Below are 15,313 nucleotides of genomic sequence, written 5' to 3' on the forward strand. Positions count from 1 at the left end.
AGTTTATTATGCATAGAGAGACCCCAGAGCATAAAAAGGGACATCAGATTAGCAAATTTCCCTGGAAAAATCGAATTTGACTTTTGCCTGATCCGATAGTAAAGCCTTGATTAAAAGAGGCATTACTATGGATGATGCTGTACCACACAAGTGCTACGGACATTGTGATTAGGTGTCAACATTAAAAACGACCAGTCACCAGGTCGCAAGTGTTATGGGTCCGGATGGTGGAACCACTGTGCCGTGGTACAAGGAGGGACTAGAGGGGCGTAACTAAGTGCCTACCCCGACCGACCCTGACTATACGGCGGCTTAGTCGACTCCGTGAACCAAGGAGGGACCGGGAAGGTGAACCAGATGCCACTCTGGGACCGACCTCATGTGAGAGCAGGCGACTCCCACGAGGCTGATTGCCGAAGCGGACTGGCATGACAGATGTACACAGCTGGTAGGCAGGTGGACGGAGCTGACTGACGGACAGGCTTGGCTGGCAGGCTGATTGCGGGGCATGGCTGATAGGCTGGCGGGCACGGCTGATAGGCAGGCTGGCGGGCACGGCTGATACGCAGGCTGGCGGGCACGGCTGATACGCAGGCTGGCGGGCACGGCTGATAGACAGGCTGGCGGACAGCACTGGGACCTGAGGATTGGAGAGAGTGTTAGCACACAAACTACAACATTGCCCAGGCACCTCCATTTTGGAGGAGGTGCCTAAAATATCAGCTGTCCTCTGGCCATTGGCCATGGACATATTAGGACAGCGTGCGCGGCCCCTTTAAGAAGCAGAGAGTGCGCACGCGGACACACCCTAAGCATAGTGCCCGGGGATCTGCACGTGGTGCATGCACCCCGGGGACACACAGCCAGAGGAGCGGAGGACGCCGGAGCAGAGCCGCAGCGGTAAGGGGGTCGGCGTCTGCCGGGCAGGAGGCAGAGACTCCGGTGCTACAGTACCCCCCCCTTTACGCCCCCTCTTCTTCAAGCCTGCAAGAAATCTTTCCTAAAGAAGAGGAGCATTAATGTTCTCCCTGGGCTACCATGACCTCTCCTCAGGACCAAACCCCTTCCAGTTCACAAGAAAGAAAGTTTTTCCTCTTACGCTCTTGGAGGCCAAAATGCTCTCTACCTCAAAAACGTCCTCAGAGCTGACAATGGCATTTAAATAGTTAAACAGCAGTGATTGGAGGTAGCCCCCAATGCTGCTGTTCCAGACACATGCCGGCTGTATAATGCAGCTGGCGTCTGCCTAGTATTGAGCGAGATGTGATGTACAGTTATATCCAGGTGTGCTTAGGGATTGATTCAGACAAACGAACACTAATAGGCGGACGATCTAACACAATGTATTGAGAGGACAAAGTGCCTAAACTGTCTACATAAAGCTACATCCAGACAACTAATATATGAGGAAAGATTTACCCCCCAAAAATCATCCTTATTCAAAGAGAGGTGCAGAGGTTAATGACTGTGATACAGAAGAGGTAATCAGGGGTTAGCGTGAGGAGGCAATCGGGGGCTAGCGTGAGGAGTAGTGTTGAGCGATACCTTCCGATATCGGGAAATATCGGATCGGATTGGATCGGACCGATACCGAAAAAGTATCGGATATCGCCGATTCCGATACCGGAAACCAATGCAAGTCAATGGGACATAAATATCGGAATTAAAATAAACCCTTTCTTTCCTTGTAGGTTATTTCTACATGAAGGAAAACAACTAAGAATAATGTAGAATGTATTGGGGGAGGTGGGGGAGACAATAAAGGCATAGAGGTTTAGCCCAGTCAAATGGAATAGCAGGAATTAATATTTTTTTATTATGTTCTGAGTTACGGAAATATTAACTATGTTAAGTATTTTTATATTTTGTCAGATATTTATGTTTCACTACTTCCATGCTCTTCACCTTCTTTTTTACTTCTCCCACACTTTCTCCTTCATCATCCTCAGCATCTTTTTCATCCACTTCTTCTTCACCTTCTTCTTCTTCACCTTCTTCGTATTATTCTTTTTTTTACATTCTTCATATTCTACTTCTTCATCTTCTTCATATTCTTCTTCTTCATCATATTCTTATTTGTGACAGGCATTCCTGTAGTTGTTATCTATAAAAGGTTGGACATTACACCTTTCGTTCTGCCCGTCACAAAAGATTTACAACAGGATTTGTCCGCGTTCAGTTTGGCCTGCAGCAGCAGGTCTTTTCCAGGGGCACCACGAGGAGGAACGGACTCACCCCCATACACTGCTTAGTCATCTTCTGCTTATAATTTAGATATTATCTTTTGCTCTGATTTTTAGTCTTATGCTTAATGTTCTTCCGCTTTTTGTTCTGCAGCTTCTTGTATTTCTGCTTCTTGGTTTTCTGTCTCTTGTTTTTCTGTATCTTGGTGCTTGTCTTCTCTTCTTTGTCTTCTTGGTCAACTTCTTCAGGGTCATCTTCTTGGTCTTCTTCGGGGTGGTCTTCAGGGTCGTCGTCTTCGGGGGTCCTCGTCTTCGGGGTCCTCGTCTTCTTCGGGTTGGTCTTCTGGGTCCTCGTCTTCGGGGTCCTCGTCTTCTTCGGGGTGGTCTTCAGGGTCCTCGTCTTCTTCGGGGTGGTCTTCAGGGTCCTCGTCTTCTTCGGGGTGGTCTTCAGGGTCCTCGTCTTCAGGGTCATTGTCTTCGGGGTCCTCGTCTTCTTAGGGTTGGTCTTCAGGGTCCTCGTCTTCAGGGTCCTCGTCAGGGAGATCCAGAGTGATTACCAAGAACCATTTCAAAAAGCTTGAACTTGGAAATGTAGCAGAAGGTACAAGAAAGCTGAGGAACTACCGAGGACCAGCTGACGGTACTGGAACCCGGATGGATAGCAGAAGGTACAAGAGCCAATGGAACTACCGAGGACCAGCTGATGTTACTGGAACTCGGTTACTAAGCAGGAGGTACCTGTGCCAGAAAGCACTACCAAGGACCAGCAGACGTTGGTGGAACTTGGATACCGAGAAGGAGGCACCTAATCCAAAGGCACTGCCGAGAACCAGCTGACGGTACTGGAACCCGGATGGGTAGCAGAAGGTACAAGAGCCAATGGAACTACCGAGGACCAGCTGATGTTACTGGAACCCGGATGGGTAGCAGAAGGTACAAGAGCCAATGGAACTACCGAGGACCAGCTGATGTTACTGGAACTCGGTTACTAAGCAGGAGGTACCTGTGCCAGAAAGCACTACCAAGGACCAGCAGACGTTGGTGGAACTTGGATACCGAGAAGGAGGCACCTAATCCAAAGGCACTGCCGAGAACCAGCTGACGGTACTGGAACCCGGATGGGTAGCAGAAGGTACCCATGTAAAAAAAAAGTTCAAGGCCGCGAGCCGGCCGCAGTTACCAAAACCCACAGTCCTACAGAGGGTGCTTGTCCTATTGGCACTATGGAACCAGCCTTCATTGCCAGATCCCGCAGCCCACATAGGAGTCACCTAAACTGCAGGCACCATAGAGTCGGCTAACCCGACCGCAACACGACAGGACAACGCATTGGAGGCAAAGTGACGTTGACACTACCCGGAAACAGCTGGCGTGCTGGAACCAGGCTGGGCAGGAGGGAGTACCCGTGCCAAAGACACTGCCGTGAACCAGCTGACGGTACTGGAACCCGGATGGGTAGCAGAAGATACAAGAGCAAATGGAACTACCGAGGACCAGCTGACGGTACTGGAACCCGGATGGGTAGCAGAAGGTACAAGAGCCAATGGAACTACCGAGGACCAGCTGATGTTACTGGAACTCGGTTACTAAGCAGGAGGTACCTGTGCCAGAAAGCACTACCAAGGACCAGCAGACGTTGGTGGAACTTGGATACCGAGAAGGAGGCACCTAATCCAAAGGCACTGCCGAGAACCAGCTGACGGTACTGGAACCCGGATGGGTAGCAGAAGGTACCCATGTAAAAAAAAAGTTCAAGGCCGCGAGCCGGCCGCAGTTACCAAAACCCACAGTCCTACAGAGGGTGCTTGTCCTATTGGCACTATGGAACCAGCCTTCATTGCCAGATCCCGCAGCCCACATAGGAGTCACCTAAACTGCAGGCACCATAGAGTCGGCTAACCCGACCGCAACACGACAGGACAACGCATTGGAGGCAAAGTGACGTTGACACTACCCGGAAACAGCTGGCGTGCTGGAACCAGGCTGGGCAGGAGGGAGTACCCGTGCCAAAGACACTGCCGAGAACCAGCTGACGGTACTGGAACCCGGATGGGTAGCAGAAGATACAAGAGCAAATGGAACTACCGAGGACCAGCTGACGGTACTGGAACCCGGATGGGTAGCAGAAGGTACAAGAGCCAATGGAACTACCGAGGACCAGCTGATGTTACTGGAACTCGGTTACTAAGCAGGAGGTACCTGTGCCAGAAAGCACTACCAAGGACCAGCAGACGTTGGTGGAACTTGGATACCGAGAAGGAGGCACCTAATCCAAAGGCACTGCCGAGAACCAGCTGACGGTACTGGAACCCGGATGGGTAGCAGAAGATACAAGAGCAAATGGAACTACCGAGGACCAGCTGACGGTACTGGAACCCGGATGGGTAGCAGAAGGTACAAGAGCCAATGGAACTACCGAGGACCAGCTGATGTTACTGGAACTCGGTTACTAAGCAGGAGGTACCTGTGCCAGAAAGCACTACCAAGGACCAGCAGACGTTGGTGGAACTTGGATACCGAGAAGGAGGCACCTAATCCAAAGGCACTGCCGAGAACCAGCTGACGGTACTGGAACCCGGATGGGTAGCAGAAGATACAAGAGCAAATGGAACTACCGAGGACCAGCTGACGGTACTGGAACCCGGATGGGTAGCAGAAGATACAAGAGCAAATGGAACTACCGAGGACCAGCTGACGGTACTGGAACCCGGATGGGTAGCAGAAGGTACAAGAGCCAATGGAACTACCGAGGACCAGCTGATGTTACTGGAACTCGGTTACTAAGCAGGAGGTCCCTGTGCCAGAAAGCACTACCAAGGACCAGCAGACGTTGGTGGAACTTGGATACCGAGAAGGAGGCACCTAATCCAAAGGCACTGCCGAGAACCAGCTGACGGTACTGGAACCCGGATGGGTAGCAGAAGGTACCCATGTAAAAAAAAAGTTCAAGGCCGCGAGCCGGCCGCAGTTACCAAAACCCACAGTCCTACAGAGGGTGCTTGTCCTATTGGCACTATGGAACCAGCCTTCATTGCCAGATCCCGCAGCCCACATAGGAGTCACCTAAACTGCAGGCACCATAGAGTCGGCTAACCCGACCGCAACACGACAGGACAACGCATTGGAGGCAAAGTGACGTTGACACTACCCGGAAACAGCTGGCGTGCTGGAACCAGGCTGGGCAGGAGGGAGTACCCGTGCCAAAGACACTGCCGAGAACCAGCTGACGGTACTGGAACCCGGATGGGTAGCAGAAGGTACAAGAGCCAATGGAACTGCCGAGAACCAGCTGGCGGTGCTGGAGCCCAGGGTAAATACTAAAAACAGAAGAGCCAGAGGTGTATTTGGAGGAGGTTTTAAATCCGTACTACAGTGGATGTGGACAAAGCAGGAGAATTTGCCGGACACACAGCTGGGGATCAGCTGACGTTACTGAATCCCAATAACACTGGAGCAAGCGTTGACTGTGCAGACGGCACTTCTGAGCAGCAACTAGCGGTATTGGAGCCCAGGGTAAATACTAAAAACGGAGGAGCCAGAGGTGTAATTGGAGCAAGTTTTAAATAAGTAGCACAGTGAATATGGACAGAGCAGGAGAAATTGCCGTGAACACAGCAGGGGAACAGCTGACGTTACCGAACCCCAATAACACCGCAGCAAGTGTTGACTGTGCAGACGGCACTTCCGAGCGCCAACTGGCGGTGCTGGAGCCCAGGGATAAGAATGAAAACAGAGGAGCCAGAGGTGTAATTGGAGCAACTTTAAAATCTGTAGTAGTGAGAATGTGGACAGAGCAGGAGAAATTGCCGTCCGCACAGCAGGGGAACAGCTGACGTTACTGAACCCCAATAACATGGTAGCAAGTGTTGACTGTGCAGACAGCACTTCCGAGCGCCAACTGGCGGTGCTGGAGCCCAGGGATAAGAATGAAAACAGAGGAGCCAGAGGTGTAATTGGAGCAACTTTAAAATCTGTAGTAGTGAGAATGTGGACAGAGCAGGAGAAATTGCCGTCCGCACAGCAGGGGAACAGCTGACGTTACTGAACCCCAATAACACGGCAGCAAGTGTTGACTGTGCAGACGGCACTTCCGAGCGCCAACTGGCGGTGCTGGAGCCCAGGGATAAGAATGAAAACAGAGGAGCCAGAGGTGTAATTCGAGCAACTTTAAAATGTGTAGTACAGTGGATTTGGACAAAGCAGGAGAAATTGCCGTCCGCACAGCAGGAGAACAGCTGACGTTACTGAACCCCAATAACACGGCAGCAAGTGTTGACTGTGCAGACGGCACTTCCGTGCGCCAACTGGCGGTGTTGGAGCTCAGGGATAATACTGAAAACAGAGGAGCCAGAGGTGTAATTGGAGCAACTTTAAAATCTGTAGTAGTGAGAATGTGGACAGAGCAGGAGAAATTGCCGTCCGCACAGCAGGGGAACAGCTGACGTTACTGAACCCCAATAACATGGTAGCAAGTGTTGACTGTGCAGACAGCACTTCCGAGCGCCAACTGGCGGTGCTGGAGCCCAGGGATAAGAATGAAAACAGAGGAGCCAGAGGAGTAATTGGAGCAACTTTAAAATGTGTAGTACAGTGGATGTGGACAAATCAGGAGAAATTGCCGTCCGCACAGCAGGAGAACAGCTGACGTTACTGAACCCCAATAACACGGCAGCAAGTGTTGACTGTGCAGACGGCACTTCCGAGCGCCAACTGGCGGTGTTGGAGCTCAGGGATTACAGTTCAGGTGGTAGAAACATGAACAGAACAGGAGACCTGGATACTGTTGCCAACCAATTATTTATTCTGGAAGAGGACTGGCAAATTCATGAGAGATCCAGGCCTTGTTCATTTTGAGAAAAGTAAGCCGGTCAACGTTATCGGAGGATAGTCGCATGCGACGGTCTGTTAGTACACCACCTGCGGCACTAAAGACGCGTTCCGATAATACACTAGCAGCAGGGCAAGCTAGCACCTCCAGTGCATACTGACTAAGCTCTGGCCATGTATCCAGCTTACAGACCCAAAACTTGAAGGGAGAAGAGCCGTCTGGGAGTACACTAAGAGGGCAAGACATGTAGTCTGTCACCATCTGACGGAAACGTTGCCTCCTGCTGACTGGAGCTGTCTGTGATGGTGTAGACATTTGTGGCGGCGGGGACACAAAACTTTGCCACATTTCGGCCATACTGGTCTTGCCTTGTGCTGAGGCGCTGCTTCTGCTCCCTCTTTGTGCAGAGCTTCCTCCACTGCCTCGACGCACTGAGCTGCTTTGTAAAGCACTAGCAGCACTGCTCTCGGTTGGAATGGAGAACATGATGGAATGCACCAGTGCGTCTTGGTACTCCCGCATTTTACGCTCCCGGTTCAATGGTGTTATGAGGCTTTGTAAGTTGTCCCGGTAGCGAGGATCTAGGAGGGTGGACACCCAATAATCAGCCGTGTTGAGAATGTGGGCGATGCGGCGGTCGTTTCTGAGGCACTGCAGCATGAAATCAACCATGTGCTGCAGACTGCCAACTGGCCAAGAAACGCTGTCCCCTGCTTGAGGCGTGATCTCTGCCTGCTCTGCATCACCCCACCCTCGCTCTAGATACTGACTACTAGAGCATTGTGTACCTCCCTCCTCTGGACAGATGTCTTCCTCATCCATTGACTCCTCCTCATCCTCCTCACAAAGTGTCCCCTGCCTAGGCCTTTGTGAGGAACCACATTGCGCAGACTGTAGAGAAGCAGATGGCATTTGTGACTCCTCATCCTCCACCTCTTCCAAAACCTCGTCCCTTAGTGCTTGCAGTGTTTTTTCAAGCAGGCAGATAAGGGGGATAGTCATGCTGACTAGTGCATCATCTGCACTCGCCATCCGCGTGGAATAATCGAAGGCACGCAAAACGTGGCAAATGTCCTTCATAGAGGCCCACTCAGTGGTGGTGAAGTGTGAACGGCGCGCACTGCGACTTGTTTGCGCCTGCTGCAGCTGGTACTCCATTACTGCTGCCTGCTGCTCACACAACCTCTCCAACATATGTAACGTTGAATTCCACCTGGTGGGTAGGTCACATATGATGCGATGTTCCGGAAGACATAATCGGCGCTGCAGAGCTGCAATGCGTGATCTTGCATTGCTGGAACGCCGCAAGTGAGCGCACTCTATGCGGACCTTGTGAAGCAGTGCATCAAGATCCGGATAGTCCCTCAAAAAACTCTGCACGACCAAGTTGAGCACATGTGCCAGACATGGGATGTGAGTGAGGTTGCCTAGGCCCAGAGCTGCCACCAGATTTCGGCCATTGTCACACACTACCATGCCTGGCTGGAGATTCGCTGGCACAAACCACACGTCACTCTGCTGCTTGATGGCATTCCAGAGCTCCTGCGCTGTGTGGCTTCGATTCCCCAAAGAAATTAATTTTAATACGGCCTGTTGACGTTTGGCCACGGCTGTGCTCATATCGGTCATCATAACAGGTAACCGTTCACGGGTCGATGTGGAGGTAGACCGTGACGGCTCCTGCAGCGCTGATTCAGAGAAACTGGAGTATGAGGAGGAGTCAATGTGTACAGACTGGATTCCTGCAATCCTTGGAGTTGGCAGAACACGTACAGCGCCACTCTCAAGATCTGTACCCGGCTCCACAACATTTACCCAATGGGCAGTGAGGGAAAGGTATCGTCCCTGTCCATGCTTACTGGTCCACGCATCAGTGGTCAGGTGGACCTTGCTACTGACGGCGTTTTGTAGCGCATGTTTAATTTTTCCCTCCACATGATGTTGCAGGGCAGGGACGGCTTGCCTGCTGAAATAAAAGCGGCTGGGCACGTTGTATTGTGGGACTGCCAATGCCATAAAGTTACGGAATGTGTCAGTCTCCACCAGCCTGAATGATAGCATTTCAAGGGCCAGTAGTTTAGCAATGCCAGCATTCAGAGCCTGTGCTCGGGGGTGGTTTGCCGAGTATGGGCGCCTTTTCTCCCATGCCTGTGCTAACGATGGCTGTAGACTGGCCTGGGAGTGTGAGGATGACTGGGAAAGTGGTGCTGTGGGTGGAATTACACTGTGTCTCTGTACAACAGTGCCAGAGATTCTTCCATGGCGATCCTGTGAGGAAGCCGAACCAGCTGTGTGTGAGCTGGAGGAAGAGGCTACAACACGAGCTGAAGAGGTGGTAGGTGGCGCTGTAGGTTGGCCTAGGTCTTCAGTGTGTTTGTGTAACTCCACCACGTGCTTGGTCCGCACATGTTTCCACATATTTGTGGTATTGAGGTTGCTGACACTTTTCCCTCTTTTCACCTTCTGATTACACAGCTTGCATTTGACAAAGCAAATGTCATCTGCAACTGTGTCAAAAAAGGACCAGGCACTGCAAGTCTTGGGAGCGCCCGCTTTGGATTTTGGAAGAGCCATGCTCCTAATGGGTGCCGAAGTGGAGGCTACAGGCAACCAAGTCTGCCCCCTCCCTCTCCCTCCTTTTTGGGCCGTTCGGGGAATCTCTTCCTCAGAGCTGCTCCCACCACCTTCCTGTCCCTCACGCCATGATGGGTCAAGGACCTCATCATCTACACCACCCTCTTCAAACAACTGCTTCTCCTGGGTAGTCTCGACAGCACAGTACGCACCAGAAAGTGGCACCTGAGTCTCATCATCAGATGCGTACTGAGGTGTGCTGCTGACCATAGGCACTGGCCCACCCGCCTCTTCAGATTCAGAGAGACAAAACGCTTGCGCATCACTGCATACTACCTCTTCTTCAAATTCTCGAATTCTGCTTGGCTGGCCCCCTCTTTCCAAGCCAAGAGATTCAGAGAACAGAAGTAGAGATGGCTCCTGTCCAGGGCTCTCTGACTGCCTGGGCAATTTGGCAGGTGGTGAAGAGACAGATGGGTGCTCTTCAGTGCTCAGGACCTGAGAGGATCTGGAACTAATTGAAGTCGATGCGTTAGCTGCCATCCATCCGACAACGGCTTCAATTTGGTCCTCGCGCAGCAGTGGGGTACGGCTAGCTCCTACAAAGCTGCGCATAAAGGACTGTTCCCTGGTAAAACTGGGGGATGCTGAGTCACTGGTGCCCGCAGCAGGCACAGAATCCCCACGTCCTCTCCCTGCAGGCACAGAATCCTCACGTCCTCTCCCTGCAGAAACTCCACGCCCACGCCCACGACCACGACCACATGCCTTACTCCCTGCCTTCTTCATCTTGGTAGACTGATAAAGATAGGCAGAAAAGTACTAAGGGCTTAGTGTGCTTATTCCTGAACAGCTGCTAACAGGTATAAGAAACACTAATTTTATAAAGTGTGGACTAGACTTTAATATGAGCTAATGTGGCCTACACAACTGTAAAGTGGAGTGTTTGGTGAACTTTATTTAGGTTTTTTTTGTCACAAAAAGACACTGGATGTGCCTAAAGATGTAATAACGATAGTATCACAAACTTTTTGTAGCTATTACAATGTAGGAAGGTAACCTACAATGCAATAGATGAGGCTGCAAAAAATAGGCTAATACTAATCTGGCTGGGGCTGCAGGGCCCAATGCTGCAGAAAGGCTCCTCTATCTACTCCTATATAGTGTGTTTGGAATCAATTTAGCTGAATATGGATGGAACCACCACACTAATAGGAGAAATCAGGAAAAATTATGAATTGGCAATAAAGGACAATGTATGAGGCAGTGACACACACTGAGTGCACTACAACCAGACGGGGTTGAAGCACACACTACAGGGTGAGCTGCACTCACACACCAGACCTTGCAGACAGCGGTGAACAGTACAGATGCAGAGCACTGTGCACTAGTGCTGCAAGACGGAAAAAAAATTCTCTATCTACTCCTATATAGTGTGTTTGGAACCAATTTAGCTGAATACAGATGGAACCACCACACTAATAGGAGATATCAGGAAAAATTATGAATTGGCAATAAAGGACAATGTATGAGGCAGTGACACACACTGAGTGCACTACAACCAGACGGGGTTGAAGCACACACTACAGGGTGAGCTGCACTCACACACCAGACCTTGCAGACAGCGGTGAACAGTACAGATGCAGAGCACTGTGCACTAGTGCTGCAAGACGGAAAAAAATTTCTCTATCTACTCCTATATAGTGTGTTTGGAACCAATTTAGCTGAATACAGATGGAACCACCACACTAATAGGAGATATCAGGAAAAATTATGAATTGGCAAAAAAGGACAATGTATGAGGCAGTGACACACACTGAGTGCACTACAACCAGACTTGGCTGAAGCACACACTACAGGGTGAGCTGCACTCACACACACAGACCTTGCAGATAGCGGTGAACAGCACAGGGAACTGTGCACTAGCACTGCAAGGCACAGTGATTTAGAAAGTAGCTTGGGTAAAGCAGTATAGAGCAAATAGGTAGCTAAAACTGTCCCTCAGAACAACAGCGTCCTATCCCTAACTGAATTCACAGCAGAGTGAGCTCAAAATGGCGGCGGTGGCTTTTATAGTGCATCATGACATCATTTCAGCAGCCAATCACAGCCATGCCATTAGTTAAGATGCCTACATGCCTAACAGGATGTGCCCACACTTCTTAGGATCCTCATTGGCTGAATAAAATGAAAATGTCTCATTGCATTATGGGAACTTCCGATTCCGGTATACGATATTGCAATAGTATCGGAATTAAGTATCGGAATTCCGATACCGCGAATATCGGCCGATACCCGATATTTCAGTATCGGAATGCTCAACACTAGTGAGGAGGCAATCAGGGGGCTAGCGTGAGGAGGCAATCGAGGGGCTAGCGTGAAGAGGCAATCGGGGGGCTAGCGTGAGGAGGCAATCAGGGGGCTAGCGTGAGGAGGCAATCGGGGGCTAGCGTGAGGAGGCAATCGAGGGACTAGCGTGAGAAGGCAATCGGGGGGGCTAGCGTGAGGAGGCAATCGGGGGCTAGCGTGAGGAGGCAATCGGGGGCTAGCGTGAGGAGGCAATCGGGGGCTAGCGTGAAAAGGCAATTGGGGGCTAGCATGAGGAGGCAGACACAGGCACCAGGTATGATTGATGCCAATTCACAAACTAAAGCAATGAGAGTCTGTGACCCGGCCACTAAGGCGTACTCTCACTATACAGCGCTGTGATTGGAGGATCTGTACAGACACATCGATCTCTGACCAGACACCCATGATCGTGCAGGAGATAGACCGGGGTGCCGGTAGCTGCGGGAAGTCACAACGGAAATGTACTCAGTTCTCATTTACATCTTGGTGCGCATCGGACTTATAGGGTCAGATTGTATCGCGTACACTATAAACAAAATGTCTGAATTTTCTTGATTTTATGTAAGAGAAGTTTTAGAATTAGGGGCCCTATAAATCATTTGTGGGTTTTTTTAAGTCACTTTTATTTAGGTGGTATTCGCTGCTGTTTTTTTACGCCAACTTCATCAAAATGGCGCAGGCGGTTCATATGTGTTGTGCAAAGTCATAAATGGTCTTTTAACAATTTTTGCAACTTTTTAGAGCCAGAGGTTGCATGTTTGATATACCGTTGCAAAAAAAATTGCTCAAAAATTAGTTTTGAAGTACATTGACGACGTTTTGAAAAATCAGAAATGATGAGTTGGTCGAAGACATCTGGAAACCCTAAGCACAGCGATGAACTAAAAAAAAAAACAACATAAAAAAAGCAACAAAAATAAAACCGAAACAGACAAACACCTAATGTAGAATTAAAACAAGGTGCAAACAAAACAAAAAAAAGCACAAAATGCCCAAAACTCGACAAAAAACAGGCGCAAATACAATAATAAATTAGGCCATAAGTCACCTCAGAAGTGACAGATACTGTGAAGAGGAAAACCCAGACTAGATGCGAGAAAATACAGAGGATATACGGCTAAAAGTAAGTGAACCTTTTGGAATTTCCTACATTTCTGTACTGATGGCTAACAACGTGGTCTGATCGTTATCGACGTTGAAAATAAGATTCGTGACTCCTCAAATCACTGCTTATATACCCTGAGCACCAAGTCATGTGATTCCTGACCCCTCCCACCCATGTGTGACATCACCAAAGGTCCTGTAAGAACAGAACCGCCATATCTAGTGTGCAACTCTGCAAGTGGAGGTAAGAGGAGATTCCTGTTACCGGGGCGCAGGGACCATTAACCCCTTCACGAGCATCAGGTTTTGGGTATTTAATGCCTGAATGTTTTTTTTTTTTCATTGTTTTTTCATCGTCTGGTTCCTGGAGGCGGCACTCCCTTACTTTTCTGTATGTAGGTTTTTTTTTTGTTTTTTTTGCAGGTTATTTTGTATTTTTTAACCACACCATTTTGGAGGACATATAACAGAGTGACTAACTTTTTTATTAACTTTTTTTTGAGCAAACAGTGGGGGGAAAAAACAGTGATTTCCCCATTGCGCTGTGTGTTTAAAATTGATATCATTCACCGCAGCGTATCTAATGTATTACTTGTACTCTGTGGCTCGGTACGATTATGGCGATATCGTATATGGACGATTAATTCCCCTTTATCCTGTTTTATTGCAATTTATAGAACAAGATCAAACTCGCAGGTTTGAGCCCTCCAAAAAAGGACCAAAAAAATAAAATAAAAGGTAAACAAAATGTTTTCAAATATTACAAAAAAAAACCCATAAAAATTCCAAATCTCCCCCCCCCATCCATTTTCCCTGTTAAAAATACATTTAAAAAATAAACCTATTTGGAATTTCCACATCCGCAAAAGTAGGAGTTCTAAAAATATTGTAAAGTAAAAGCAGAAATAATCAAAAGTCCACAAATTATGTTTTTCGGTTGCTGAACGCCCCACCAAAAAAATGCATAAAAAAAATTATCAAAACATCACAAGTGCACCGAAATGGTATGAATAAAGACGTCAGCTCGCCACATGAAAAAAACAAGCCCTCAACTCAGCTCCATCATAAGAAGAATGAAAAAGCTATAAGGCTTGGAAACTGGTGATACAAATCTATTATTTTGTAATTATTTATTTAATTATTTATTTATTTATTTACAAATTTCTGATTTTTTTTTTTATTCTCAACTAAACTAATAAAGAAATCAAGTTTGGTATCAACTTAATCATTCTGACCCGGAGAATTATATCACCGGGTCATTTTTTTTTGGCTCACAATGAATACCAAAAATACAAAACCTAAAAAAACAATGGCGGAATTAAGTTTTATTTCACTATATTTTTACCGTTTTTCAGTACTTTATATGGTAAAAAGAATGATATCACTCAATACTACAACTTGTCCAGCAAAAAAAATCAAAACATAACAAGAAAATAAACCAAGCTCCGGTAGCTTTTGGTTATCTATGTGGGTTTATTTGGGTTTTTTGTTTGCTACAATTTTTCAAAACTGTAAAGAAATCCCACAATGTTGATTCTTAAATACTTAACTCCTGGCAAAAGTTACTATTTTATTTGCAGCATCTCCAGTACTTTTCTTTTTCCCCATGTGATTTTTTTTACAATTTTACACATTTTTATTTTCTATCCTTTCAGGTTCCTACAATTTAGGATCCTCTCTGCTGATTTCTATATACGATAATTTTTTGCTCGTTGACCCATCGAGAATGGATAAGGACCGGGACGATATAGCGGAGACAATATTACACCTCACCCTAGAGATCCTCTTCTATCTTACTGGAGAGGTGAGAAGTTCTGATGACGTTCTGATTACTAGAGTTGAGCGAATTGGTCAAAATTCAAATCACATTGAATTTATTGCAAGTGAATCGAATGTGCCTCAATAGCCACTTATTGTGCTCTGAGGCTTCTAGACCCCAAAGAATAAAAAGATGGCATGGGAAGAGGTTAAAAAAAACAAAATATCATACTCCCTCATCTCTGCTACTGCAGCTTCCCACTGTTCTTTCACTAACTTCCAGACCCCAACTCTGCTCTGATCTCTTCTTCACCACCGCTCCCGACATTGGCTAAGTCTTGATGCACGCTTTGACATCATGATGCGCGCTGCCCCCACAAGACCGCAATGTATAGTCTGACTTCATGATGTATGTCAATGCCTAAAAGGAGAATGGAGACCAGAAGAGAACTTTTGGGAAGCTACAGGGACAGGTGAGGGATGAGAGATCATTTGTTTTTTTTGACCCTTTCCAGAA

The 15,313-nt window shown here is 48.1% G+C and overlaps 1 protein-coding gene across 1 annotated transcript in view; it reads left to right on the forward strand.

Moving 5' to 3' along the window:
* The window catches only part of LOC141271573 (uncharacterized), a 64,773-nt gene that overhangs the window by 12,624 nt on the left and 36,836 nt on the right, over positions 1-15,313 (forward strand). Inside the window, exons 8-9 of the mRNA XM_073681621.1 lie at positions 13,210-13,282; positions 14,694-14,842. Coding sequence (XP_073537722.1) covers positions 13,210-13,282; positions 14,694-14,842 — 222 coding nt within the window. The remainder of the gene's footprint in view (positions 1-13,209; positions 13,283-14,693; positions 14,843-15,313) is intronic.

This window comes from Phyllobates terribilis, unplaced genomic scaffold, assembly GCF_046119375.1.
Source record: "Phyllobates terribilis strain yellow unplaced genomic scaffold, ASM4611937v1 Scaffold_5__5_contigs__length_657084704, whole genome shotgun sequence".
In the NCBI taxonomy this organism is placed as follows: Eukaryota; Metazoa; Chordata; class Amphibia; order Anura; family Dendrobatidae; genus Phyllobates; species Phyllobates terribilis.